Source organism: Scylla paramamosain, chromosome 21 (genome assembly GCF_035594125.1).
Source record: "Scylla paramamosain isolate STU-SP2022 chromosome 21, ASM3559412v1, whole genome shotgun sequence".
In the NCBI taxonomy this organism is placed as follows: Eukaryota; Metazoa; Arthropoda; class Malacostraca; order Decapoda; family Portunidae; genus Scylla; species Scylla paramamosain.
The window spans coordinates 17,655,823-17,683,400 of record NC_087171.1 but is presented as its reverse complement, the minus strand read 5'-3'; the positions used below and the strand labels follow the sequence as shown (position 1 = coordinate 17,683,400).

At 44.9% G+C, this 27,578-nt stretch overlaps 1 protein-coding gene across 1 annotated transcript; it reads right to left on the bottom strand.

Moving 5' to 3' along the window:
* Positions 1-1,682: 1,682 nt before the first annotated feature.
* Positions 1,683-26,653, bottom strand: LOC135111137 (beta-galactosidase-1-like protein 2). Its single transcript, XM_064024139.1, has 14 exons — positions 26,495-26,653; positions 22,673-22,878; positions 22,365-22,550; positions 21,859-22,000; positions 21,262-21,424; positions 16,116-16,268; positions 13,958-14,104; positions 13,026-13,121; positions 11,208-11,302; positions 7,836-7,984; positions 6,799-6,891; positions 3,212-3,415; positions 2,240-2,462; positions 1,683-1,856 (listed from the first exon to the last, which is right to left on the bottom strand). Exons 1-14 carry the CDS (start codon positions 26,540-26,542, stop codon positions 1,788-1,790), a joined length of 1,974 nt encoding a protein of 657 aa, XP_063880209.1. The 5' UTR covers positions 26,543-26,653; the 3' UTR covers positions 1,683-1,787.
* Positions 26,654-27,578: the final 925 nt, after the last annotated feature.

Here is a 27,578-nt window from a genome sequence, read left to right as displayed (position 1 = left end):
GAAGCAGAGTCGGGATGTGAAACTTCCTCTCTACAGCACATTCAGCGCCTCTCATCCCCTTCCAGCATTCCTACAGCCCTACAGCCTCTCCTGCCGCCACATCCTCTGCCAGCATCACCTTGAGCGAAGGGTAAGTAACTGATTCACTAATTGCTCAGAAAGGCATCAGAAAATAAGGTAAACTCAGACGTCATTAAGTCTATAAATGGTAATCTTCGTATGAACCATTCCTACCTATAAGAACCTATGATAAGTATTCATAAGTTTACTCTAATCTTCTTTAAAAGGTTTCGTACTGAATCGGCACTAACAACAGCCTGGTTAGTAAGTCTATTCCAGTCCTCTGCTAGCATGCCTGAGAAACAGCGACCATAATTTTCATTCTAACTTTATCAAGGCCGTTACATTTTGCCTTAATCTGATCACTAATCCTATGGTTCTTGTCTGGATCGCCCGTATGTCTCTAACACTATCTCTGACACTTGTATTTTCCTTATAATCAGCTAAAAAAAGAAGAAAAATCCCATCCACATACCTATTTCCTTTAATTTTTATCTTTTTTTTTTTTCTTTTTTACGCTGTCTGATTATCAACTTTTCTTTCCTCGATGACATGAATCAATAGGAAAGACTTTCTCGTCTCTTTCTCTCTTATTATTACGATTACGTAACTTTATTGGAATCCTTAGAAGTTCCTGACGCTTTTATTTTAGTTGCTGAGTCCAGACAATGAGGGATATTTCCTTTTGCTCAGAGAGAGAGAGAGAGAGAGAGAGAGAGAGAGAGAGAGAGAGAGAGAGAGAGAGAGAGAGAGAGAGTGAGACGAGAAAAGCAAAATCAGATAGACAGACAGACAAACAGATAGACAGAAACAGACAACACACTACCCAAAAACGTACGAACGAATAGAAAAACTACATAAACAAGCCAACAGAGACAGACAGACACAAACATACAGACAGACCGAAAAAAAAAAAGTTAAACAAATAACAAAACAAAATCGGGGAAGAGCTGCAGAAGAGGGGAAAAAAAGGAAAACACTAAAACTATGATGGAAAATAAAGGAAAGAACTCGAGAATTCTTAGAATCGTTAAGATAGGAGAAAGAGACCACAGAGAGACGACAGGAAGACCGCAGGAAGACCACAGAAGACCACAAAACATCAAAAGTGTGCGAGAAAAACATGGTCTGGACGTGACGGTGCAACCAATAGAAATGCAATAAATAAAGGCTGAGGAGAACGATAATAACCACATTTTAGTCCACGAAGGGACGGAGATAAAGGCAGGAGGAGCTGGTGGCGTGAGAGGCGGCGGAGATAGAGCTGGGAAATGTTTGAGAACTGACCTACTGGGGGGAAGGAAGGGAGAGGCAGAGGCAGACACACGGAGAGACAAACAGGCAGACAAGCATACTAATCTATAGGATAATTTTATGACGATTTGGTCGTGTAAAGCAGCAGAGATAGAGCTTAAAGACTGTATTATTAGTATTTTGAAAGGAAACGATTAATTCCAGTGCTGAAACATTGTAAGAGAGGCGTCTGTCATTAGTGTTTGAAAAATAAGACGATTCGTTGTGGCACTGAATGACTGTAAGTGTCTGTAGTGCTCGGAAAGGAAAAGCTGTTAAGAATATGCTGCCTAATCGGATCGGGGGATAGACATATTGAAACACCAGTATCTTCAATCCTGCATATTTCTTTATTAAGTTTAAAGTAATACCAATACCAGCTGCTGAACTCAGGCTGGTGTGTCCTGCGGTTCCCTGGACAGCTTCTTCTTGGATCAGTGCAAGATGGGCACGTCACTGAAGACAATCTCGGAGGCCGCCGTGTACTGCTCGAAGACCACCACCTTGAAGAGCACCGACAACATGTAACGTAAGACAAGGTGTGAGAAGCCAGCAAGTCTCCACGTGGCAGTCCCTGTTTATCACTGCTTTTCTATATCTACCTATGAATTTTTTTAAAGCTATTGGCTCAACACTAACAACCTAATTACTGAGTCAATTCCTATCATTAGTCGCTCTTTTTAAGAGCAAGATCAAACAGTATTGCAGAGCAAAACAAATATGATTTATTTTATGAAATTTATGGAGGCAAAATTCTCGCATCAATTCAGAATGAAACAGAGCATCGTAGAGCACAGAAAACAGAAAGAGGATGAAACAGAGCATCGTAGAGCACAGATAACAGGGACAGAATGAAATAGACACTAAACACTCTACTCTAACACACCTCATTGGCTCCCTCCTTCAGCAGCGGCGCCGGCAGATACAGCGTCTTGGTGGGTCCGGGATGCCAGAAGCGACCCAAATTAAACCCGTTAATGAAGACGACGCCCTTCCCCCAGGTCCTCATGTCCACCCAGGTGTCTTGCGGCTCTCCAGACACCTCTAGCATACCTCGGTACACGGCGGGAGAGGACAGGGAGCCGTTGAAGGGAGACCATCCTGTCAGACTGTCGAGGTGACACAAGTAAAGGGGTGATCTTACTTCTCGTGTCTTTTCTTACGTAACAATGGCGTTCACTAAAGGCATCCAAATTAAGGAGAAAAGATAAACCCACTGAAGTTGCTAGTTAATTAAATGACAGTCAGAGAGCAAGTTTAAAATCGCCTTACTGTGTGGTTGTAATGGTGGAGGTGGTGGTTGTAGTGGTCGGGTGGTGATGATAGTTGTTCCCTTGTTAGTAATAGTGGTGGGAATGATGGTGGTTATGGTGGTTGTGTCACGTTGTTTAGTGGTCAATGTGGAGTAAAATAGTGGAGTTTTATTTTCACATTGTTTGCTCTAGTAATCAAAGGATGCGGTTATTCATTCATTTATTTATTTAGTTCAGCTTTTTCTTCATTACTTTCTCTGTTGTTTTATTAAATTTATTTCATCCTTCTTGTCTTCCTTCATTTCTTACTGTTTCCTTCTTTACTCCTTTCCCTGTTTTTTTTTATTACATCCTTTTTCCTTTTTTTCCTTCCTTCATTCCTTCTTTCCATCCTTCCTTCCTTCCTTCCTTCCTTCCTTCTTTCCTCCCGTCCTTTCTTCCTTCACGTTGTCCTTCTTACCTGCATGCAACCACTTGTTCCCTCTCATTAGCCCCCTTCCCCCACCCCCACTCTCTCTCTCTCTCTCTCTCTCTCTCTCTCTCTCTCTCTCTCTCTCTCTCTCTCTCTCTCTCTCTCTCTCTCTCTCTCTCTCTCTCTCTCTCACCTATTGATCTTGCTGGTCTTAAACTCTAGCGGGGTCATCTTCCACTCGTTCAGCTGAAGGGAATCCACCGACACAGGACCCTCCCACAGTCCCTTCTTCTGGTGGAACTTGTGGGGCTTGCCGTAGTTTACCCTCCCGAGGTTCTCTACCAGGATGGACAGCTCAGCCAAGGCGTTGCTTCCTGGCAGAGTGAGTTCCTGGTCTCTGGATATTACAGAAAGAAATGTTGCTGTTATTGTTGTGATTCTTTGTCAATGGTGGGTCAGTGTGGTATTCAAGAGGGTTAATAGTCAAGGTAGGATTGGAAATAACGGATTCAAGATTGGTATTGTTTGGTTTAAGAGGCTACGTGGTTAGATGTGTGGAATAGACTCGGTAATCAGGCTGTTAGTGTCGAATTCATAGGGATCACGTAAATTTTTGGATAGGGATGATTGGTGGGTATTAGCGGCTGTGCTTTATAGAGGGACTGCCACGTGTAGGCCTATTGGCTTCCTGCAGCTTCCCTTATGCTGTTAGGTTTGTAAAATGTTGAATTTATGATTGTTTTGGTTATCGTTACTGGTGATAATGGTGGAGGTGATTATACTTGTTGTTGTTGGTCCTATTGTTGATTAGTAATAGTAGTCATAGATTAAAAGTGTTGATGGTGATGATGCTGTGTAGATGAGCGTAATGGTTCTCCGCAGCAGATGGCGTCAGGATAAAATGTATTGTTTTAAGGACCGGGAAACATTCACGTCGGAGGTTTCACTCATATAGGTTCACATTCTGAAGCTCTCTGTTCTCTTGACACTACTACTTTCATAAACCTCTAATTGGAATGGCACGAGTTTTGGAGAATGTTTTTTTTTTCAACGTTCAAGTGACAGATTAATAAGATTTCTACCCTATTAACGGGAGACACACTCTTGAGAACCCACCTAATCATCTCTGTGGCATTGGAAAACAGTCGTGGTAAGAGAGAAAAGCGTTTTATAATAGTAGATAATAACAGTAGTAATAGTAGACAGGGGGGAGTCAAAAGCTTTACACATAGCCACCTCGTGTCCTCTTGCAGACTGTCTTCAATTTCACTCACCACCTCAGCATTGCATCTCTTACTATTCTCGAACATTACACCTTTACTACTCTTCCGAACTTGCTGTCTACTTGTCTCACCTCCTCCCACGACCCCGCTGCTCAACACTTCCTACTCATGTTCACCCCTTTTCTGTCCACCTTTCTAAAGCAAGAGTTAACCGTAATCTTCACTCTTTTATCCCTTTTACTTTTACAAACTGGAAGTGTCTGTTTGTTTCTATCAATACCGCTTCCTCAGCTGTTTCAAAAGAGGAGCATCAAGACGCTTCATTAAACTAGATTCGGAAGCTTTTTTTTTGGAGTTTCCTCCTAAAATTATCTTTCTATAAGCGACATATTGAGAGAATTTTGTTTTTTCTCCATTGTTGTGTCCTTAGCCAGACTTCTTAATATTTAAATAAGAAGAAAAGACTATAAAAATGTAAATAAGAACCGTGATTTTACCGCAACAACTATGAAACAGTGTTCGTTCCTACACACACACACACACACACACACACACACACACTCTCTCTCTCTCTCTCTCTCTCTCTCTCTCTCTCTCTCTGTCTGGGTGTTGGCTCTCCCACGCCCCGGAGGAGTCCAGGCACACGGCACTTCAGTAATCTTGTGATCATCGTATTTTTAGCCGCGAGGAGCCGTAACGTCACCAGTGCGGGAGAACGCAACTCTCCGGAGCGAGGTAGTTGGCCGGAGAGGGAACTGACCGCGCTTCCACGTCCCCGCCTCGTCCACCTCTCCCTCTGTTTATCTGTCTGTGTGTGTCCGTCTCTCTCTCTCTCTCTCTCTCTCTCTCTCTCTCTCTCTCTCTCTCTCTCTCTCTCTCTCTGGATTTTTGTGGTTTTTATCTCCATTTCTTTCTGATCGCACATGACATACAATATCTATGATTCCCTTCAACTCAGGAGGAAGAAAGTGACTTAGAGCATCGTACCCCATCCTTGCCAGAGTCCAATTTGAGTGTTCCTCTTGCTCTGTGTTGCCCGGGGCGAGATCCATTTCAAGTTAATAAGATATAATATCACTGAAGGCTCTCTGCTTTCAGTCATAGTTTATCATTGCTTTCATTTCCTTCGTTCCAGTTATTCCTTATTCGTTATCCTTTTATCCTTCTTTCCTTTCCTTTCCTTTCTATCTTTCCACCTTTTTATTTGTTTTTTTTTTTTTATCTCGTCATTCTCCGTCTCTAATCTTTCAGTCCTCAGCCTCGCCTCTATTTTCATGATTATTAACCACTGAAGAAAAAAAAAAAACGCCTATTAACTACACAGTCATCTATCTCTGTCCTGTGAAAAATAAGTCTAATAAGAGAACAATGCGTTGAAGAATATGACCTTGGTAATCGTTTTTATACGGGCAGCCTGAATCGTGTTGACCATAAACCAGTCACAGATAGCGCACCAAAACGCATGATTTCTGAGCCACCCGTCTACTGCAAGCCTCACTTACAAGCTCTTAGGGCCTTAACCCGGCGTAGACGTCAGCCAGTCTTGATAAAAAATGGTCCTACGTAGCCTAACAGTGCCAATAAAAGTAAGCGAGGCTGGCCTAGCGTACTCGCCTATATTGCTCCTGGAAGTTGAGGCAGCGAGGCGGGGCTCTGGAAGGCCAGCCAGGGAGCCTCGAGTAACGGGCGGCGGCTCCAGCTTTTGTTTACATAGGAAAACACAGACGATGCTTCCTGGCCCATCCCGGTGACGTAGTGTTCTAATGCACACAACAGGCGAACGGGTGGCGTGGTGGAAACATTCTCGTTAGTAAGCATTGCTAGCGAGGGCCGGTGAAGGGAGGAGAATGCTTTTATTGTTTGATGTTAGTGTTTGTGCTGTTACTGAAGAGAAAGGAGTAAGAGGAGGATCAGGAGGAGACGCTGGGTAAACGGATCACAAGGAGGAAGAGGAGTAAGAGGAGGAGGAGGAGGAGGAGGAGGAGGAGGAGGAGGAGGAGGAGGAGGAGGAGGAGGAGGAGGGGTTGGTCGAGCAGCCACCCTAATTGCAAGTGTTGACCTAAATGTTGCTCATAACGCTAATATTAGGGACGGGATCTGCTTTCATCTGTTTAAAGAGAACCCGTCCAACTCATCTGTGTGTGTGTGTGTGTGTGTGTGTGTGTGTGTGTGTGTGTGTGTGTGTGTGTGATAGTGAGTGGAGAAGATAGTGATGAGTAGTAGTCGTGATGTTGGTGGTGGTGGTGGTGGTGCAAGAGCAACAAAACTGAATAAAAAAAAAGGCCCAGTGATGGTGCCCGTCCCTTAAGAAGACAGTCCAAAGGCAAGTCCAAAATTCCATTGTGGTGGTGGTGGTGGTGTTGTTGTTGTTGGTGATGGTGGTGGTGGTGGTGGTGGTGGGTGACAAGTGAAAAGAAGAATACGACGACGACAGCGAAGACGAACAAGAAAAAAAAAAAAAACGAAGAAAATAAGAAAAGAAAAAAAAAAAGAGAAAGAAGAAGAAGAAGAAGACGCACAACGCACCAAGACAGTGACATCAAACATTAACACTTACCGTCCATTCCAGAAACCAAACCCGTTGACATCACCTGGCTTCGCGTAAGGCTTGGTGATGACCTCGCCGTCCACAATGACCTGCGCCATGTCCCTGCAGAGACAGAAGCAGAGAGGGGAGGGAGGGAGGGAGGATGAGGGAACCACCGTGGGCATCGTCAAGTGAAGTGAGGGAGGGAGGCAGTGTTGGGAGGATGGGAGGGAATGGGAGAAGAATAGATTAATAAAGTTATGCTGCTCATATTTGGGTCACTAACACGTTTTTCATATTACAAAAAAAAAAAAAAAAAAAAATTCACGTACGTTCCTCATTATTTGGACGGTAATCTTTTTTTTTCTTTTGTGTGTGTGTGGGTGTCAATGAAATACGAGTTTTTTGCTCTCTCGCCCCTCCCCTTTATCTCATTCCTTTATCCGCAGCCTGCAGTTTTCCACACGGTCCGCGCTTTGTCCACGCTGCTGGACTGTGTAAATGTCCACTGAATTACTCAGGATTAGTACGTGGGAGCGGGGAAGGACTTGAGCCGCGTGCACCCCTGAACAGAGAGCAAGGCGCCAGGAGCTTACGCTATCCTGTATTTCAAACGCCCTCCGCGCATTCTGATCTTAGGTCTTACTCTTTAACGCTTTATTCTTTCTCTATTTTCGAAAATATCAAAGAGTGTTTTTCCTACTGATGATGCAGAATCCTTGCTAAACTATCACTCGAATCATGAAAGCACTTTAAAAGCATTTACTACAACTAGAGCTTGTTAAAAGAAGCCGGGATAAGAAGCCAAAATGTTTAGAAATATGGACTTTAAGAGAGAGAGAGAGAGAGAGAGAGAGAGAGAGAGAGAGAGAGAGAGAGAGAGAGAGAGAGAGAGAGAGAGAGAGAGAGAGAGAGAGAAGAGAGATAGAGAAGAGAGATAGAGAAGAGAGATAGAGAAGCAAGCGTTTTAAAGTTCAAAATCTAGAGAGTGAAATCCGCTGCGTGTGTCGAGACTCATCCTGACTTACACCATACGTCCTACCAAGGAAAATCAGTCTACTACATACCTCACGTGGCCGCGGATTTTGAGCTTGGCATCGGGGTTGAGGTGAACGTTGGTAGAATAGAGGATGTACCCGTGCGCCTGGCCGTTGTTGTTGTTGATGGGCAGCGCCTCCATGTTGACAGGGCCCTCCAAGGTCTCAATGCTCTCGTGCTGGTGGGGAAAGGTACAGGTGAGGCAAAGATCATGAGAAGTTTGAGGTTTGTCCTTGTACAGTCGGGGTGAGTTAACGCTTTGCTCTCTCTCTCCTCTCTCTCTCTCACCTCGACTATTTTCAAAGGCCACAGAGATGATTAGCCGGGTTATCAAGGGTGTTCGTCCTCGTAATAATGTAAAAACCTTGTTAATCTGTCACTAGAACTACAAAAGCACTCTTAAAAACCCGTATCACTTGAATTAAAGCCTATTGAAAGCAGTGGAAGTGCTGCCAGAAGTGTTTCAGAATTCGGTCCAATGTAGAACACTTTAGTGGACTTTATTAGACATTTTAAAGGATATTTTCATGAGTCCACCAATGATTTAACAAGAACAATACATCAGTAAGTCAAAACACACTTAAAAGAACACAGCCACTCATCTCTTTGGCCTTGGAAAACACCTTATGAGAGAACAATGCGCTTAACCGTTCAACATGCTATATGGCACACCTTTCTTTAATTATCAATCACTCTGAGACGTCTTTCCTTGTTCTACAGCCACCTCTAATCTTTAAACTTGTCAGAAATTGCAAAATCTATTCTTTTAATCCCCTTTCTTTTTTGTAGATGCTCATAAAGATTTCATGCTTTACTTCTGGCAGTATTAATTGTTTTGTATCGCAGTGAAAGGATTAAGAGCACAAAGCAGCATATACTGGTGACATCTCCTCAGCTGCGCATCATTTTCTTTACTTCCTTGCTTCCTCGTAACACTCCCCTCTTATCCACATGTCTTGTATCTCTCCCTACATAAGCCTGTCTTTCATCTGTATATCACTCAACCTTCCTTCTCTCTCTCTCTCTCTCTCTCTCTCTCTCTCTCTCTCTCTCTCTCTCTCTCTCTCTCTCTCTCTCTCTCTCTCTCTCTCTCTCTCTCTCGCTCTCGCTCTCGCTCTCTTTTATTGTCTGTTAACCGCCCTGTTGCTCTTTTCTTTTAAAGTGATTTGTTAAATTTCTTACTAATGCCTGTCATCCACACTCTTCACTCTAAATTCTTCCTCCTGCTCCTCCTCCTCCTCCTCCTCCTCATCATCTTTTCTTTTCATTCCTTCTTTTTCACTTTTCCTCTGTTATTCCCCATCCTTTCCCCCGCCTTCTTCTTTTTTCATCCTCCTACGATTCTGTTTCATCCTCCTTTCCCTTCCTCCTCCTCCTCCTCCTCCTCCTCCTCCTAAATCATTCTGCTATCTTACCCTTTCTTTTCCCTTTCCTCTGATCTCCCTCCTCTTCCTTGACCTTCTTTCCTCTCCTACTGGTCGCTCGCCGGAAGTTAGGTCGATGTTAAGATCTGGTTACCACTAAGGACTTCCCCGCCTTGATACATCACGAGTTACCGCCGTCATCTGTCTTTCACGCCCGCATTATTTATTATTCCTCGTCAGGTAATTAGTGAGAGGATTACAGACCAATGGGGGTGATAGGGGAGGGACTGGAAAGAGGAGGAGGAGGAGGAGGAGGAGGAGGAGGAGGAGGAGGAGGAGGAGGAGGAGGAGGAGGAGGAGGAGGAAGAGGAGAGAAGAAGAAAGGCTTATGGGAGTGGGATGACTGGAGGTAAAGGAAGTGGAGAGAGAGAGAGAGAGAGAGAGAGAGAGAGAGAGAGAGAGAGAGAGAGAGAGAGAGAGAGAGAGAGAGAGAGAGAGAGAGAGAGAGAAGTCTTAAGAAGCACGTTTCTTCACCTCCACTACCACCACCGCCTCCACCACCTCCACCACCACAACCACCACCACCACCACCACCGCCGTCTCCTCACGTCACATTATGCTTTAATTAATGGCTCACTTTTGTTCCCACGAGCCGACCCGCAAGAAAGGGAGACTTGGTTTAGGAAAGGAACGAGCAGATGTTTAATATATATTTTCTGTTACGTTTATTTACTGGCAGGATTCGTGGTTTAGTATATGTTAGTAAATACGCCAGTGCTACACTAGTGCTTGTATTTTTTTTTTTTTTTTTTTTTGTAAGTTCTAGGATATTTTTGGTATTGTTTTAGTATTTGTCTAGTTCCAAACGGTATTCTCTCCTCCACTTCCTCCACACACAGTACTCAGTGACCCCCACTCGCCCGCGCCTGTGGAAAATAAATTCTTCCCTTCCTTAATTTGATTTCTGCCCCAGAGAGGTAAACACAACCATTAGGGTAATGCATTTGGCCCACTGGACTGCCTTACTTACTTACTTACTTACTTACCTTGAGCAATGACCTTAGATAAGAGTGTAAGGTCGACCTTCACTTAACTGACCTCGAATGCACACTTGACCCAAAGACGAGGAGGGGGTGAGAGTGGTGAAGGTGGTGGTGATGGGGGGGAGGATGGTGAAAAGCATCGGACTGACTTCTACTTTTTCTTTTTCTTTCTTTTTTTTTTTTTTTTTTACGTGAGTGATTCTAATGTCAACTGGAATGTGCAAATGACTCGGCGGGGGAATATGTATGAAGGGAAATAACTCTCTTGTCCCTTGGCGGAGTTGCGGACACGTTTTTTGATAGGAAATGCAATTAGTCTTTACGAAAAGCGAATCACGTTGAATTTGCATCCTATCGCTAGCCGTCCCTCCTTGTCCCCTTCCTACTTCCCCTCCTCCTCCTTCTGCTCCATCTCCTCCTCCTCCTCCCTGACCTTGTAGTGGTCCTTCTTGCTCCAGGAATGTCAATAGGTTCCCCTGGGAAGCTTTGAGGAAGAAGAAGAAGAGGAGGAAGAAGACTAAGAGAAGAATGATGTGGGGGAACACAAGTGAATACAAAGAAAGAACAAACAACAATACCTGCTGACTCTCTGGAGACTGTTTATAATAAGTAAAAGAATAAAAGGAAGAGAAGGCAGAGAAGTAAGAGGAGAATTAGTAGAAGAAGTGAAAAGAAAACGTATAATTAAAAAAAAACGTGTAAATAGGAAGAAAGATTACAAGGAAAAGAAAGGAAAAGAGTAAGAGGGCGGCCTTTTAGTCACACCTGGCCTATCTAAGTTAACTCGCTCCTTGTACAGTTATTTCTGTTTGTCCGTCTCAGGAACCTGGCAGGCGGAGTGACTTATACGATTCTGATGACTCTTTTATTCACACCAGCACTTCTCGTAACTGCGTTTAACACGAGAACCTTCGGCTAGTCTGAGATGAGCAACTCCCATTATCGGACCTACAAGATTACTGAAAGTCTCCATTCGTGAAACACCAGAACCCACCTGAGAGACAAGAGTGGGTAGGGAGATGGCCTCTGTGATCTGTACTGCTGGGTAGGCCGTCTTGGGGCGCTGGGGGGGCGGGATAGGGTGATCCACTGCAATACAGAGACGTGTAGTCAGATCTGAAAACTGCTTCCTTTCACCTAGCAATCCTATGTTTTATGTAAGAGGGGTACTGATCGATGGCCACTGAGGTTTCAGTTCCTAAAGAAGAGCCTAAAGGTTTCACTAAAATTTAGAGAAGTGTCTTGAAACCTCCCTCTTGAAAGAATCAAAGTCGTGGCAATGGAGGAATACAGGAGCAGGTAGGGAGTTCAAGAGTTTACCAGTGAAAGGCATGAAAACTGTGAATTCTGTTTTACTCTTGCATTAGGGAGGTGGACAGAGCAGGGGTGAGAAAAGTATAGTCTCGTGCAAGTCTTGTTATATTCATACTGCTTTACTTCACCCTTCTTGAGGTAATGAATCATGTTAATATCACAGAAGTATCCATCAGATCTCTTACTTCTTTCCACATAACATTAAGAAACATACTGACATAAAGCCTATTTTCCCTTCTTCCTTGTATATATTATTTTCCCTTTTTCTTTCTTTAATCTCTCAATGTATCTACGCCCTTGTTACATCCTCCTTCAATACCTCTATCAGATCCCCTTTCTCTGCACTCTCATCCGATCTCCTTTCGCTCTTTGCCTCTCAGTCTCTCCGCCTCGGGTCTTACAAACGTCACTGGGAATGTAAGCTGCCACATGTGGGATTCGGTCGTTTGAATCCATGATCAAGTTGAGCCACGGTCAGGAAGCTGCTGTCGAGTCTGCCAAGTCCGTCACTCCTTGCCAGGCCGAGATGTGCCATTCTGTCTTCCTTACAATTTCCGGATCCTCTAAATCATTTTCAGCTGCCAACATCTCTCTTCTCTCTCCCTCTCTCTCTCTCTCTCTCTCTCTCTCTCTCGGTAAAGTAATGTGTCTAGTCTAATACTTTTTCCCTTGGGTGTATAAGAACATAAGGTAATTTGCAGGAAGCCAGCAGACCTGCACGTGGCAGTCCCTGTCTAAAACATATCTTATTATACCCACCTGTCATCCCTATCCATAAACATATCTACTCTTCTTGGAATCCTCTTTATAATACGCCGAGGATCGTGCGTCATCCGAACCAAGAGATGACAATATAAATCACAGTCATATATCCCTCCTGTGTCCCTCCAGTGCCTCAGGTCCCATAGAGTTAGTCCCCAGCAAACGTCGCAGGCTAATGTTCGCATCTCCAAAACAATGGAAGCCACTAGTGTACTGCCTGGCCCTTGAAGGTGAGCGTCCTCTCTCAGCCTCCACCCACATGCGTGTATGCATAGATCCCGGCCGGTATTTCTAAACGTTTCGGAGTCCACTCCCGTCTACTTTTAAAAGGAGGCTCTAGTCGAGGTTACTGGAGTTTTCGAGGGTGTTTCCGTGATTCCAGTGAGTCTAACAAGGATTTTTATGCCATTAAGAGGAAGGAAAATATTATAAGAACCTGATTAACCATATATTAACTGGTTTTCGAGGGTGTTTCCGTGTTTCTAGTGCAAGTGTAACAAGGATTTTATATGATTAAGAAGAAAATTACCTTAAGAACCAGATTAATCATGTCTGTAGCGTTTGAAAATAGTCCTTATGAAGGCTCACGATTCTTAGAGGAAAGCATTTCACGTTTACACGACTTAAAACTTTCCCAAAATCATGTGACGCCATAAATTTTACTCTGAAGTATGTATAACTAATCATTGAAGTAAATAGAGTCGTCTAAATAAATCAAGCAGCAACAGGCACTCACCGATGCCAGTAAGCGGGTTGTACTTCCTGATTATCTCCATGGTCAGGTTGTACTTGGCCGTGTAGTCCCCAGCCTCTGTCAGCACAGCGTCGTAGTCTGTGGGAACACCAGCGTGCGAGTGATGGGAAGAGAGGGGTATGGGTCCTTTAGCAGTAACAACACCAACAACAACACCACCAACAACAACTACTACAACACCACCACCAACAACAACAATAACTACTACTACAACTACTACTACTACTACTACTACTACTACTACTACTACTACTACTACTACTACTAAACTATTACTGATACGGAGCATTTCATGGGTAACAAACTAATTGGTGGAATTTGATGGAATAAGAACGTGGATGATACAATAGTAGTAGTAGTAGTAGTAGTAGCAGTAGTGGCAGTAGTAGTAGTAGTAGTAGTAATAGAAAATAATAATAATAATAATAATAATAATAATAATAATAATAATAATAATAATAATAATAATAATAATGATGATGATGATGATGACCAAAACATACAAGGTAACAGAAAAAAAGTTGTAAAAATTTCAAAGAGAGGAGAGGAAATGCGTCACAGGAAACAAAGGAAGAAGAGAGAGAGAGAGAGAGAGAGAGAGAGAGAGAGAGAGAGAGAGAGAGAGAGAGAGAGAGAGAGAGAGAGATGCTGAGACGACAGTGATTGGACTTGTGTGGAAGGAGGCGTGGCAGAGGAAGAGAAGAGGGGAGGAAGTTTTCATTAGTTTATGGCTTCGAAGAAAACGAGATACCGGGAAGACGGAGCGAGAACGAGTAGTAGGCAATGCATCAGCAGAGAGAGAGAGAGAGAGAGAGAAAGAGAATTCCTAAGGTTATGATACTGGAGCGTGACGTATTTGGCAGAGAAGTGGCGAGTTGGATGTTTGAGTGTGGTGAGGAGCTGGGGACACCGACCGTAGGAGGAGACGTCAGGCGCGTACTTGGGCCACACGTCCAAGGTGTTCGCCCCTGCCATGAAACCGAAGCTGGTGCCTCCGATGAACATGTACATATTGATCGAGGAATTGTACTTCATAATCCTCTCGAAGATGTCCGAGTAACCTGAAATATTGCAATGATAACGAAGGCATTTTAACTCTCTTGCCATGTTTAGCTGAATATATACGTGATAGATTATAATTGTTATTTGTTTTGTTGGTGTGTAGATAAGTGCACATTGCTCAGAAACCTCCATTTAACTAGATAAGACCGTCATTGCATTATGAAGTTTACAGTTGACATGAGACGCGTTCATTCAAGGTGGCATGCACGCTAATGACTTCTGTCTGCTTGGTACGAGGCTACAGGACGACTTGAGAGAGACACTAATCTATGCACATGGAAAACGTATTAGGTTTGTTGCTGGATGGAAATTCCTTGCTATGATTGAGTAATATTCTGCACTTAGGTATGCACGCGTTTTGTAGTGGCGTCTTTACTGAAAGGAGATGTCACAAGTGGGAGCTGATCATTTCCATTGACCACCTGTACTCATCCCTGTTCTCAATAAACCAAAGGAGAAATTGGATTATGCCTCCACTCAGAGAATTCAACATTTGGTGGCAGCAGTGGGATACTAAGCCAGGCTGACAGGTGAGTCAAATCTAAACAAGAAATGAATGTCACAACTCATGTAACCCTAACTGCTGCTTTTCGACAATGCGCGCCAAGTGACAACATTACTACCATGCTGGATTTATAAAACTGTCTGAGCTTTACATACAATAGGATGCGACATTTCTCAATAATGGATTCAGGAGCGACCCACTTTCCATAAGGCGAGGCAGATATATTTTCCAGGCGACATATGAATACGGAATGTGTAATCTCGGGGGTGTCAGAGAAAGACAGAGGCTGAGTAATCTGAGGGGACATCTACGGGATGGCGGAGGGGGAGAGGGCGGGGAAGGGAGAGCTTGAGGCATTAGAAACCCTGAGCTGGATTGGTGGCATGGCTTGTAGTTCACGGTGCTGCCTAGCCTCTGGGTCATATGCCTTTATCTATCTATCTATTTTTGTATTCTGTTTTAGTAAATTTACATGTCAAGGAATCAGGTCAAGGGCACAAGAGGAGGAAGAGGAGGAGGAGGAGAAGGAGGAAGAGGAGAAGGAAGAAGAACAGAAGGAGAACATGAAGTAAAGAAAAAAAAGGAAGAAAGAACGCAAATAAAAAAAACAAAATAAACAAAATAAAAAGGAAAAAAAGTAGATGGTGAATTCAAGTAAAAAAACAAACCAAGGAAAAAGAAAGAAAGAAGGGCAAAAGAAATTAAAGAGAAAACACGCAGCGATAAAGAGACAAAGAAAGAAAAACACGAAAAAAATAATTAGAAGGACAAAGAACAAAGAGGACAAACAACAAGACAAAGAAGAAGAAGAAGAAGAAGAGAAAAGAAGTATGTAAAGATAAGACAAGAAAAAAGAATAAGAAAACAGAGGAGAAGGAAGAAGCCAAAGATAACCCAAACTTGTGTGTGTGTGCGTTTGTGTGTCTGTGATGTGTGGCAGAGCTGTTTTCCTTCCCCCTCCTTAACGTGGTGTGCGTGTATGTAAGTGGTCTAGTTTTGTCTAGTCTGGCCTGGGATGGTCTCTTCCGGTCTCATTTTGTCTGGTCTAGTATAGTCTGGCTGGTCTAGTATAGTTTGATTTAGTCTAGTTTAATCTGGTCTAGTTTAATTTAGTCTGGTCTAGTTTAGTTTGGTCTGAACTGGTTTGATCTGTTCTATTCTGTCGTGTTGTCTAGTTTGGTCTGATCTGGCCTTGTTTAATCCTGTCTGATTTCTTTCGGTCTGATCTGGTTTGGTGTAGGCTTGGCGTGTACTCGTTTGTTCCTTTCCGTTCCGTTCCGTTCTGCTCTAGTTTGGTCTGATCTGGTCTTATCTTGGTCTTGGCCTGGACTCGTCTGTTCCATTCCATTCTGCTCTAATTTGGTCTGATCTGTTCTGTTCTTGGCTTGAATTAGTTTGTTCCGCTCCATTTCACTCTGATCTAGTTTGGTCTGAGATGTTCTGTCCTTGGTTTGAATTAGTTTGTTCCGTTCCGTTCCGTTCTGATCTAGTTCTGGTCAACTCACGTTCAGGGGACACGGTAGCATGAACGCCAGAGAGCCAGTGATCGAACCAGCCTGTCCAGAATTCCATGACCATGAGGGGGCGGTTGGGCTGCATTTCTTTCAGCAAGTCTAGATTTTCCTCTACGTCGCTGTTGAAGTTCGCGGTCATTAGCACTGGAAAGGATAAGAAGGGAAAGTAAGCAGGAGAGTGGACAGGAGGAGGTACATAGCGGAGGGTAGTGGTTGTGAGGAGCTGTTATGTGTGTGTGTGTGTGCATGTAATAATAATGATTATAATATTCGGTTTATTTATATTACAGCTGAAAATCCACATGTTTTATATTCATATACTAACATACATAGACTTTTAACATACATAGGCTCGGGATTCGAACACGGACCCTCCCGACCGTGAATCGGGTGCGCTAACCACTGCGCTACCAAGCCGTGTGTGTGTGTGTGTGTGTGTGTGTGTGTTTCTCTCTCTCTCTCTCTCTCTCTCTCTCTCTCTCTCTTTCTGGCAGCATATTCAAATTTTACAAGTCTTTACAAGTCCCCAGAGAACATTCATTTTTTAATCCTTTCTCTTAATTGGAGGCGAAAGAGAGAGAGAGAGAGAGAGAGAGAGAAAAAAAAAAAGAATCAAAAGGCAAAGGTTGGAGTCAAGTCTGATCTCAAGGAAAGTTTGTTAGCGGCGGAAAACTTGGTAATGACAAGGATACAAACTCAACATCCTCGCGCTGAGGTCACAACAACACAGAGGGGAATGGCCGCTCAGATGCCGCCGCCTCCACTCCTACCCCTACCCACCTTGGCAACGGGGACGCCATGCCAGAGGGAAGGGATTACAAGAGTGGTCAAAGTCGCAGGAACAGATACAACCCCTACTATATAGATTTATCAACTCGAAAATCTGAGGTAGTAGGATTTGGATTTTATGACGGAACTTCATAACTTCATTCGAGGGAGGAAAGATTGAAAGATTTATTTATCGATTTTTTCATTTTGCGTGTCAAGGAGTTCTGTCTATGCCATAAGAAATAAGAAGGAAGGCCGCTCGCGTTGGTGTCACCCTCTTGTTTGATTCGATGGCTGCGTTCGCTCGCGTGCTGTAGTGGGTGATGGCTTTCCTGAGATGAACAACTGTACATCGTTTTAGTTGTGTGTGTGGTTTGGACGTGTCAAAAAGAGAGACGAGGAGTATATAGGGCATTGGGTGCTCGTGATGGATCTACCCGGCAGGAAAAAGACAGGAAGATGCAGTGAAAGGAGATATGGTTGTAATGGGTGTGGCTAAGAAAGGTGCAAACGACAGAGCGCTTTTGAGAAGGATAATTTCCTGTGGCGACCCATGACGGGAGCAGCACAGAGAAGAAGCAATGGCAAGTCGGATACCAGCTGATGAATGATACTTCTGTTTCTTACGTGCCAAGGAGTCTGGTCAAGGGCACAAAAATGAGAAAAAAAAAATGCCTGCTTATCGCTTCCAAGAGTTAACTACAGATTTTCCAAAAAGTTGACCAGTTTACGTCGCGAGGTGTTTTGATACCCATCTTTCGAAACAGTTCAAGTAATAGGAAGGAGGAAAAAGAGAAACAGGAAGAGTTTTTCGGTTTACCAGTGAAAGAGATGAAAGAGCGAAGATGATGGTCAACTCTTGCATTAATGAAGTGGACGGAATAAGAGTGAGAATGAGTAGAAAATCTTTGAGCAGCGGGGCCATGGGAAGGAAAACATGGAATGCAGTCATCAAGTTAGCATGTGTGTGTGTGTGTGTGTGTGTGTGTGTGTGTGTGTGTGTGTGTGTGTGTGTGTGTGAGGGTGTTATAAAAAATGAAGAAAAACTTGAGCGACCAAAGAGTCCGAATTAAAAGTGAAAGTTATGAAACGAGTTAAGCTGTTTCCTGACTTTGTGAAGCTCGATCAGTGTATTACGTTTCACGGCAGGCACTCTCTCCTTCCCTCCCTCCTTTCCTCCATTCCGTCCTCCCTCCCTCGGCCCCCAGGCAAAGTCCCTCGCGCTTTTCCCGGACAAAATCATCACACACACTCGACAAACAGACGCCACTCACCGAGGACTGCCGCGCCACGTAAACGTCACAAGAAAGACGAGCCTGGAGTTAAAATGTCCAGCGAGACGAATTCTACTTAGTGGAAAACACGGCCCCTTAGCTCAACCTGAGGGATCGGGAGAGGAAAAACCCACGCACGCGACTTAGCGGGAAGTGTCAGCAGAGAGGGCTGCTGGGTGGCCGAGCTGCGAGTGAAATAAAGAGGATGGCAAAGAAAAAACTAAGGCCCAGACTAGGCAAGGAACGCCGCCGTGAAACGCTCCCAAAGGAAAGCTGGAAAATAAGAAGAAATATTCTTTTCAGTGAAGCAAAGGAGAAGGAGGAGGAGGAGGAGGAGGAGGAGGAGGAGGAGGAGGAGGAGGAGTAAGAGAAGGAGGAAGAAAAGAAACCCAAGGACAAAAAAATATGATTAAAAAGAAGTATTCTTATATTAAGAATAGCAACCGCCAGTCTGCTTTTGTGTTTTGAAGCCGCTGGGAGATCAATGGTTGTCCAGAAGCTTAATCAGGTTTTGCATTCACTCACAAGACGCCACGTTTTTAAGAATTCCAACATTGCCGTCGAAGCCAAGGCAAACACGCGGCCTACCTAGACTGGCGCGTGTTCCTTATGAGATGCAGGACCTTATTCCTAAAACATTTCATCGTCTTATCTTTTATCTCACTGTAGTGCAAGTTGCTGTGGTTTTCAAGGATGTATTCATGATTCTAGAGATAGTTTAACAAGGTTCTTCATTATTAAGAGGAGAAAAGGCATCATGAGAACGCGGCTAATCATCTTTGTGACCTTTGAAAATAATCCTTACGAGAGGCTAAGGCGTTTAAGAGTGCAAGCCACTGACTTACAGTAAGAGGAAAAAGATCGGAATAGTTTTTGTTGTAAGAATATCGTCTCTCCGGGCTACGAAATTAATGTCGGAGGAATAAGAGGAATTAATCTAGCCGAACCAGAAAGTCAGTGAAAAGTTGGACTTGGGCAGACGAGAGGAACAAGTGGTACTGGTGACATGCCAGGACACAGAGCAAGAGGAATCGCCTAATGGTTCTCATGGGTGTTTTCTCCAATGATGGTGAAAAGTCATTGCTAAACTATCTCTGATATCATGGAATCACTCCTGAAATCCCGCACTAGAGCCTGTTCAAAGTTGACTAGATAATATAACTAAACATTTAAGAATCCAGAACAAAGACAGGATATAAAGGGGACAATATCTAAACGATTGAGTCATACAACACCAACAAAGGTTACGAAACACCGCTACCTATACAACCAAGACATTATGTAACCCAGATCAAACTCGCAACCACTTAGCGGCGAGTTTAGCATTTACAGAGCCACAAGCAGAGCACCGAGGAGACCAGGGCAGTGAGACAAGTGAGACAAACTAATATTACAGTAAAACAAGTTGGATATTTGAGGACGCCATCACTGACACAAGGAACAATGTGAGGACAAAGACCAAGGCATCACATGGAAAGAGTGAGGGCGAAACAACACAGGAGAAGGGTTGAGTGTGCTGGCTGTGAGGGGAACTGAAGGAAAACAGTTTTACAAAGGACAAAGAGAAAGGCATGACTGAGATAAGGACGGAATACAAAGGGAGCATTGACATTATTAGGGCAGAGTATGAGGAGAACAACACAGGGTTCAGTTAGCTGGGTGTGAGGAGGAGGGAGGGAGCTGTGCCGAGGGACTGGGAGAGGAAGAGAGGAAGGGAGGGAGGCAGCGCTGCAGGGTGAAGGGAGGTCCACTTTAACCAGCGAGTGAGTCATGAAAGGAGACGTCTGGCCTTCCTGAACATCTACTGCCATCCCCACCGTATACAGATTCTCCTCATGCTAGCGCTTCCGTGTTGGTGAAAGACAGTACTAGGCCAAATTGGGAGCACTCTCTACCCTCCCTCCCTCCCTCTCTCCCTTTCAGCGTCTCTTATGTGTATTGGTTGCACTTAACTCACTGCCTGACGCTCAGAAACGTTCGTACAAGGAGATTTGCTCAGCCGACACGATATCATGCGATAGAGATATAAGATTAAGTATAGTCTTGATTTGCTGAAGTAAAAGAAATAATAAAAGATCACGGAAACTGGTATTCGTCTTGCTATGATTACGTTCCCAAGTAGTTGTGAATGTTCGCTTTTTAATTTTTTTTTTTTTTTACTTTCTCGTCATATTAAACACAGTAGCATCAAGTCCCTTTATTAAAGTTTTACCTCCAGCACTTCGCCCCCTCACACGCTCACGCTGCCTGGGCCTCGCCTCCACCCCGTGCCCCTGCAGCCCGTGTGCGGCGAGGATGACGGCGATCGATGGGCGGAAAGGGACTGCCAGGGAGTTCCAACAGTAAAAGTAAACAGTTCCGTGTTGCTGGCAATTCTTACATGCAGCAGAGGCGATAACCGAGGGGCAGGATTAGAGGGAAGACGGTCAAGATGAGAGACCAGTGATGGAAGCAATCTAGTGAAGCTGAACACCCCTCCTGTCCTGGCCGTGTAAGACGCTCCCTTTACAACAAGTGTTACTGATCGACACTCCAAGACGCGCTGGAGGACACCAAGTAAAGACTCACCAGTCGCCCACAGACCGCAGCCTCTGGCGAATTATGTGATTTTTGTTCATTTTTCCCCAAGGCGTGAAATCTAATTAGATTAAGAAGAAGATTAAGAAGGCTTTAAAAGGCCAGTTGCCCTACACAAGTTATCTCCTAAGACCAACACTAGACAGATCCTGACTAATTTAACCTAACCCAACCTAACCCAACCAATACAGACTATGAGATATACACAAGACAAACCCTGACTAACCAAATCTAACCTAACCAAAACAAACCCTGAGATCTACATAAGACATATCCTGACTTACCTAACCAAAACAGACCCTGAGATCTATACAAGATATACCTTGACTAACCTAACCTAACCTAACTTAACCTAACCAAAATAGACCAACAGAAGACAGACCCTGATTAACATAACCTTACTTAAACTAACCTAACCAAAACAAACTCTGAGACCCACACAAGACGCCTGAGACCCACACGAGGCAAAATTAAACGATACAGACAAACACGGACTTACAGTAGCATCCTATACCCACCTCCGGGAATGGCGCCGAGGTCCTGTGTGCCTGTGGGCGTGTCTGAGGTGAAGAAGAGCGACTCCTGGAAGCCATTCGCGATCATGTTGTCGCGCAGGAACTCCAGGTACAGCGTGTCCCGGGGGTCTGTGTCGTAGCCGAAGTGACCATACTCATTCTCCACCTGAGTGCGAAAAGATATTCAGAAGTGCAGTACAGGCCAGACTAGCTCAGTAATTCAAACTAAGTGGCCTGCTCTTCAACTTCAAAGTGGCCTGCCCTTCATTTTAAAGCTAAGTGGCCTGCTCTTCACCTTCAAAGTGGCCTGCCCTTCATTTAAAAACTAAGTAGCTTGCTCTTCATCTTCAAAGTGGCCTGCCCTTCATTTTAAAACTAAATGGCCTGCCTTTCATTTCAAACCAAGTGTCCTACCCTTCATTAAAAAAAAAAAAAATGACCTGTCCTTCATCCTAAGACTAAGTGACTTACCCTTCATTTTTAAAACAAAGTGGCCTGCCCTTCATTTTCAAACAGAGAGAGAGAGAGAGAGAGAGAGAGAGAGAGAGAGAGAGAGAGAGAGAGAGAGAGAGAGAGAGAGAGAGTCGCTCATGGACTTACCTGAACCGCGATGATTGGGCCACCGCGAGTGAATTGCAGATCGACAACATGAGGCAGCAGAGCGTCGAAGTAGGCTGCGGCGGCCTTCCTGAAGCCTTCGTAATACGTCCTGACCTGCATCGTGTAGTCCCGCAGAAGGAAGCTGGTGTGAGGAGGCAGAGAGAAGAGTTGTGTGGTGTTAGATTAGGGTAGGTTAGCTCAGGTTAATTCAGCTTAGCCTCGGTCAGGTTAGATTAGGTTCTGTTAGGTTAAGCTCGGTTAAGTTAGGTTAGGTTCACTAGAGAAAGAGAGAGAGAGAGATGGGGGGATAAGGAGTGCTTGCATGTGCTAATAAGAATATAATAAAATAAAGAAAACCGTAAGAAGTCATCGGGCCTACACGTGGCAGTTCCTGAAATATACCTATCTATTTCTACCCTTCATCCTCATCCATCACCTTCTCTCACCTTCGTTCACCTGTCCTAACCTACCCTCGCCTTTCCTCACCTGCCCTCGTCCCGCCTCACCTGGGCATGCCACCGAACTCCCACTCAGAGCAGATGTAAGAGCCCGGCCGGAAGATGACGAAGAGATCCTCCTCCTGCGCCATCTGCAGGAAGGAGCGGATGTCCAGGAAAGGAGACATGCTTTCCCCGAGCTGGCCGAAGTCAAACTCCCCCTGACGCGGCTCGTGCAGATTCCAGGGTGTGTACCTGGTGGGGGATTCAGTAGTAGTAGTAGTAGTAGTAGTAGTAGTAGTAGTAGTTTTTCTCGTATATATTACCTATTAATCTTCAATTCATATTCACACACACACACACACACACACACTCACGTCTCCACCGCATTGAGCCCCGCCGCGCGCATCTTCCTGAGGGTGTCACGCCAGTAAGCGGGGTGGACGCGGAAGTAATGGAAGGCGCCGGAGAAGATAAGGATGGGCTTTCCATTAAGGGTGAAGGTGCTGCCCTCCGCCACCAGGCCCTCGCTCACCACGCCGTCCGGTGCGTAGTAATCATAGTAACTCACCCCTTCGCTTCCCTGCCGCCCACGGAGACAAGAACATAACGTAAGGGAAGGTATAAGAAGCCGGCAGTTCTACACGAGGCACGTAGAGCCTTTCCTTTTTTTTTTTTTTATGTAAGAAGTGCATTGGACAAGGGCAACAAAATAGGAAAAAAAAAAAAGGAAAACGCCCACTGAGGTGCCAGACACAAAACAAATCATACATACATACATACATCCGCCTATCATTCTTATCTATAAAAACTATGCGTAACATTCTTTTGGCCCATTGACTGCTGTGGTTTCCTTTGTCCACATTCATAGCACTGTAAAAAAGGTGTTTGCACAGATTCGCAATACAGAGAGAGAGAATACGAGGTTAATATTGTGTTTTCTCGGTTACAGAACAATTTCAGAGTGTGAACATGTCTTCCTCTACTTTGGGATGCTCTCGTTATGGGTCGCCACAGCAAATCACCTGCCTTCACCTTACTCTGTCCCCTAGGGGTGTCTTCTATCAAACCATCCCCCGCATGCCATCCTTCGTTACATCTATAAACCTTCTTAATCTTCCTCTCTTATTCCTGGTGTGTCCGTCTCCAGCATCCTCCTCCCCACGTATTCCTCTCACTGCTCATGACCAAACCACCTCAGTCTCGCCGCTTTACCTTTGTCCCCAAACTGACGAAGCGCAGGAGCTGTCCCTCTATTACCCTCACTCGTTACCCTCGTCACTCCAAATGAAGGTTGCAACATCTTTCATCCTACTGATAAAATACCACAATAATTATAAACCATCAAATAAACGAGGAAATACTTTGGTAGCGGCCTTCCTCTGCTCTGCCCTGCCCTTCCCTTCACCCAGCGGAGGCACGTGCAGCTTGGCGGGAGGAAGGAGTCCGTGGAGCGAGAAAGGGAGAGTAATACCCCGCCGGAGTTAAGTCCCTGGGTCACTGTTACCTTAATAGCCGATTGGCCTTATCTCTCCTGGCCACGGTGGGCTCCTGAGCTTGGAAATAACAGATTGATGATGGGAGTTACCGCCACTGGAGGAGGGTAAGGCAGGGCTGGGACATGAACGAGCAACGACCTCTCCTTTCCTCTCTTCTCAAGCCACCAACGGTCTATTGCTGGAGTGGGGGGTGATTCCGTGTGCGTGTGTGTGTGTGTGTGTGTGAGGGATTTGTCCTATTACATTATCACATTAGGTCTTCTGGGGTGGGGGAGGCAGGAGGAGGCAGCTACTCAGCCACTGGTGAACCTCGTCCCTGTGGCCTGGATTTCAAGTAATTATGTCTTCTATTCTCCCTTCAGCAGACATTCAAGCAAGAGACACGAGGCATCTTAATGAAAAATACCTCTGATTTAATTATAGAGTCGTGTGTCGCCTGCAGCACAGCAAGGAAAAGGGCATGTATATGTAAATCATTTTCTCTCCCGCAGCTTCACGGCCGTGTCTTGGTCTGTACACTGCACTGGTGGCTTGTTCGGGTGGCGTGGACACGTAATGCGAATGGTAACACCTGCCACAGTCATTTCTTCCTGAGGTGCGCTTGATACGATAGATAGCAAGTTTTGAAGTGGTTAGAGGCTGCCTTGTGTAGGTCGGCGGGCCCTTTGCTGTCTCCTTATGTTCTTATTTGTCTCCAAGGAGCATTGATGGGACACAGAATCATACTCTCAGACGTTTCGCAGCTGTATCTCCACCGCTTTTAATACACTTTAGTAGATGCTGTTGGCGCTTTCAAGGGTGCCTGTTTGATTCCAGTGATAGCTTGACAAGTATTCTTCACTATCAAAGGAAAGAAAAAAAAATCGTGGGAAAATTACTAATACTCTCTGTGGCCTTTGAAAATATTTCTTATGAGAGTTCAAAGCATTCAAGAACTGGAGCCACAGAGGAAGTGGTCCCGCTCAGAGAATCAAACAGCCCCTTGCAACAGTAAACTGAGGACTCGAGGGAAAGTTGTGCTGGGCCAAGTAAAGGAGGCTAGAGGCGAGGCACGACAGTTCTCCCTCCCACTGCGCTTATGGCCGTTGTATATAACAGTAACGTGCTTGTATTTAATATTAAGTTGCCTATCGTGGAGGGGAAAAGTGTCTATTAGCGAGGCGGCAGGTCGTGGAGCGGCACGTGCTGGCAGGGAGGGAAGGAGGGAGGGAGGGAAGGAGAGAGGGAGGGAGGCATGTTGGATCTGCGTCTCTGTGGGTCAAGTTGGGTCTGGTGAGGACACGGGGACTGAGCACCGTGACGCAGCGAGGCCGTGTTGGGCGACCAGGATGTGTGTATGTGTGTTTCACCGTGTGGGAGTTCCTTAACCCGCGAATGTTCTCCCACCTCTCTCTCTCTCTCTCTCTCTTTGGGAATTTCATTTTCCTCCTATCTCCCGGTGTTCCATTTCCCCCTTCCAAATTATGTTTTATTACCTGTTTCCTTTCCATCACGGACCAAATTCTCTTCCATTCACTTCTCATTAAATTTTCCTCCTCCTTTTCTCGTCATCTCCTGTCCTTTTATTTCACACACCATCTTCATTTTCATCTATTCCTCGCTTCTAAACACCCGTCTCCTTTCCTTCTCATCTCTTTTGCCTCTTTTCCGGACCCCACTCCCCTCTTGCCCGGCTCGTGGGGTGGCAGCGGGTCGGGGCGCGAGGAGTGAGCCCCGTCAGTGATAAGGTCCCGAGGTTTTGTTGTGAGAGCCTTCCCATGCCTCTCCCCGATAAGGCTAAGAGAAGATAGGGCGTAAGAGATCATATTTTTTTCTCTCTCTATTTCTGTATTTATCATCTTCCCTTTCCTATTTCGTATCGTCGAAATCACAAGGAATCTTTTGTATTGTTTACTGTTGATTGATCTCGTGTCATCAGGTAGTTAGTGCGTGGCCAATGGAGAGCTTTGAAGGAAGATTACATGAATTTATGGACAGGAATTGTAGGTTGATAAAGGTACTTGGTATGTTTAATAAAGGGACTGCCACGTGTAGGTCTGCAGGATTCTTGTAACTCTCCTTACGTTCTTGTCTTCTATAAAGGATGTTTACTTATATCCACCTATCATTCCTGTCCATAAAATGTATCTAAAGCTCTTTAAAAGTTTCTCATTGACTCGGCACTAACAAGAACACAATGTAAGGAAACAAAGGATCCTGTCTCACCCATACATTTTTCTAGTCTTCTTTTAAAGCGCCATAGTAACTCGGCACTAACAACCCCATTACTGAGTCTATTCCAGTCATCCGCCACTCTAAGGTTCAGTTTCTTCCTACCTTGGGTCTCCTCATAACGTTGCTCTCTCTAATGGATTTCCTTCATGTAAGAAAAATGGAGAGAGTGAACAGCACAATGCATTAAGTTCTCAACGCAAGCCGGCATCACAATGGATTAATTTCATATTTACTTAATAGATGGTAACTACTGAGATGGATGAACAGACAGACACGTAGAAAGATACAGACAAGCGGACAGATACAGGCAAAAAATGAAAGAAAAACAAGCATATAAATAAAATGAATAAATAAACTAAAGTGTGTGTGTGTGTGTGTGTGTGTGTGTGTGTGTAAAACCAAACAGACTTAAGTTTCCTTTGTTTGTCAGTTCTTTAGTTCATTAGTCACGTCACGTTTAGTAAGACAACGCCTGAGTCACATCACCTGCAGGAGGAGGAGACAGGCCGCCAGGACGCAGCCGAGGGGACGCATGTTGAGGTCGTGGAGTCGTGTGGAGGAAAGACTACGCTTGTGTCGCGGCAGGGAATTTACGGCAGGTGGGAGGGTTGGGTAGCTGGCTGTCTGGCTGGCGCTTGGGTTGGCTGGCTTATCGTTATCAAGGTGAGAGCGCGAGGCATGGTGAGCGGCGTGGCCAGTGATAGGTATCGACGAGTTATGGCAGTGGTTTACTTGCGAAATAGATACGTAAGGGGATTTATTTACTTGTCCATCTGTTCATCCTTGACTCGCCTTGGTCAGTAGATGGGTGCCTTGGGAGACCTGGAGAACGTGAGCAGTAAAAATGTCCCAGTGGCCCTTTGTCCCGGAGTGATGGACATTATCATCTCTAAATACCTCCCTTCCTCACTCACTCACGCACTCAACTAACCCTATCTTCCCCTTCCTTCATTTACCATATCTTACCTTTCATCCTACTCCTCCTCCTCCTCCTCCTCCTCCTCCTCCTCCCTCTCCTCCAACTCCCTAACCCTAACCTTAACCTCTCCACACACCATCTTCTGTGTGTATGTGTGTCTGGCCAAAGTGTTCCACCCTGTCTCAATATAAGAACAAAGATACAAGGAAGTCCCTGTAAAGTCCCCTCGCTACGTCTTTTTTTTTCGATACACAGGGAATAAAGCGACAGTATTCCTCCACCCCGTCCCTGGAGAGCGTGGCCAGGCTTTGTCCTTGCTGCCCTTCCTCCCGCAGGGGTTTGTAAAGCAATCGATGATATGCGACACTTGGCAGGTATTGCATGGCGGGATATGAACGAAGGTCTTGTCACGACCGACCCAATCCATTAGGCAACGCAAACAGCTGCTCAGGGTCCGCGGTTCCCAGGCGGCGCGGAAACATTCTTTACTTGGCATTTAGGAACAGAACGTAAGGGAAGCTGCAAGAAGCCACCACAGGCCTACTCGTGGCAGTCCTTGTAAAAAGCATGACTACCTATACCCATCTGTCATCCCTATCCCTCTTATTCCTGTTCAGTGTTCTTTTATAAGCTTGCTAATGATAAATTGAC

Excerpts from the sequence above, each read along its gene's own strand:
- LOC135111137 (XM_064024139.1), bottom strand. The coding sequence starts at position 26,542 with ATGCGTCCCCTCGGCTGCGTCCTGGCGGCCTGTCTCCTCCTCCTGCAG. Across the intron at positions 22,879-26,494 it reads CCTGTCTCCTCCTCCTGCAG|GGAAGCGAAGGGGTGAGTTA; the intron begins GTGATGTGACTC and ends CGTGGGCGGCAG. Across the intron at positions 3,416-6,798 it reads TTTGGTTTCTGGAATGGACG|AGACCAGGAACTCACTCTGC; the intron begins GTAAGTGTTAAT and ends TGTAATATCCAG.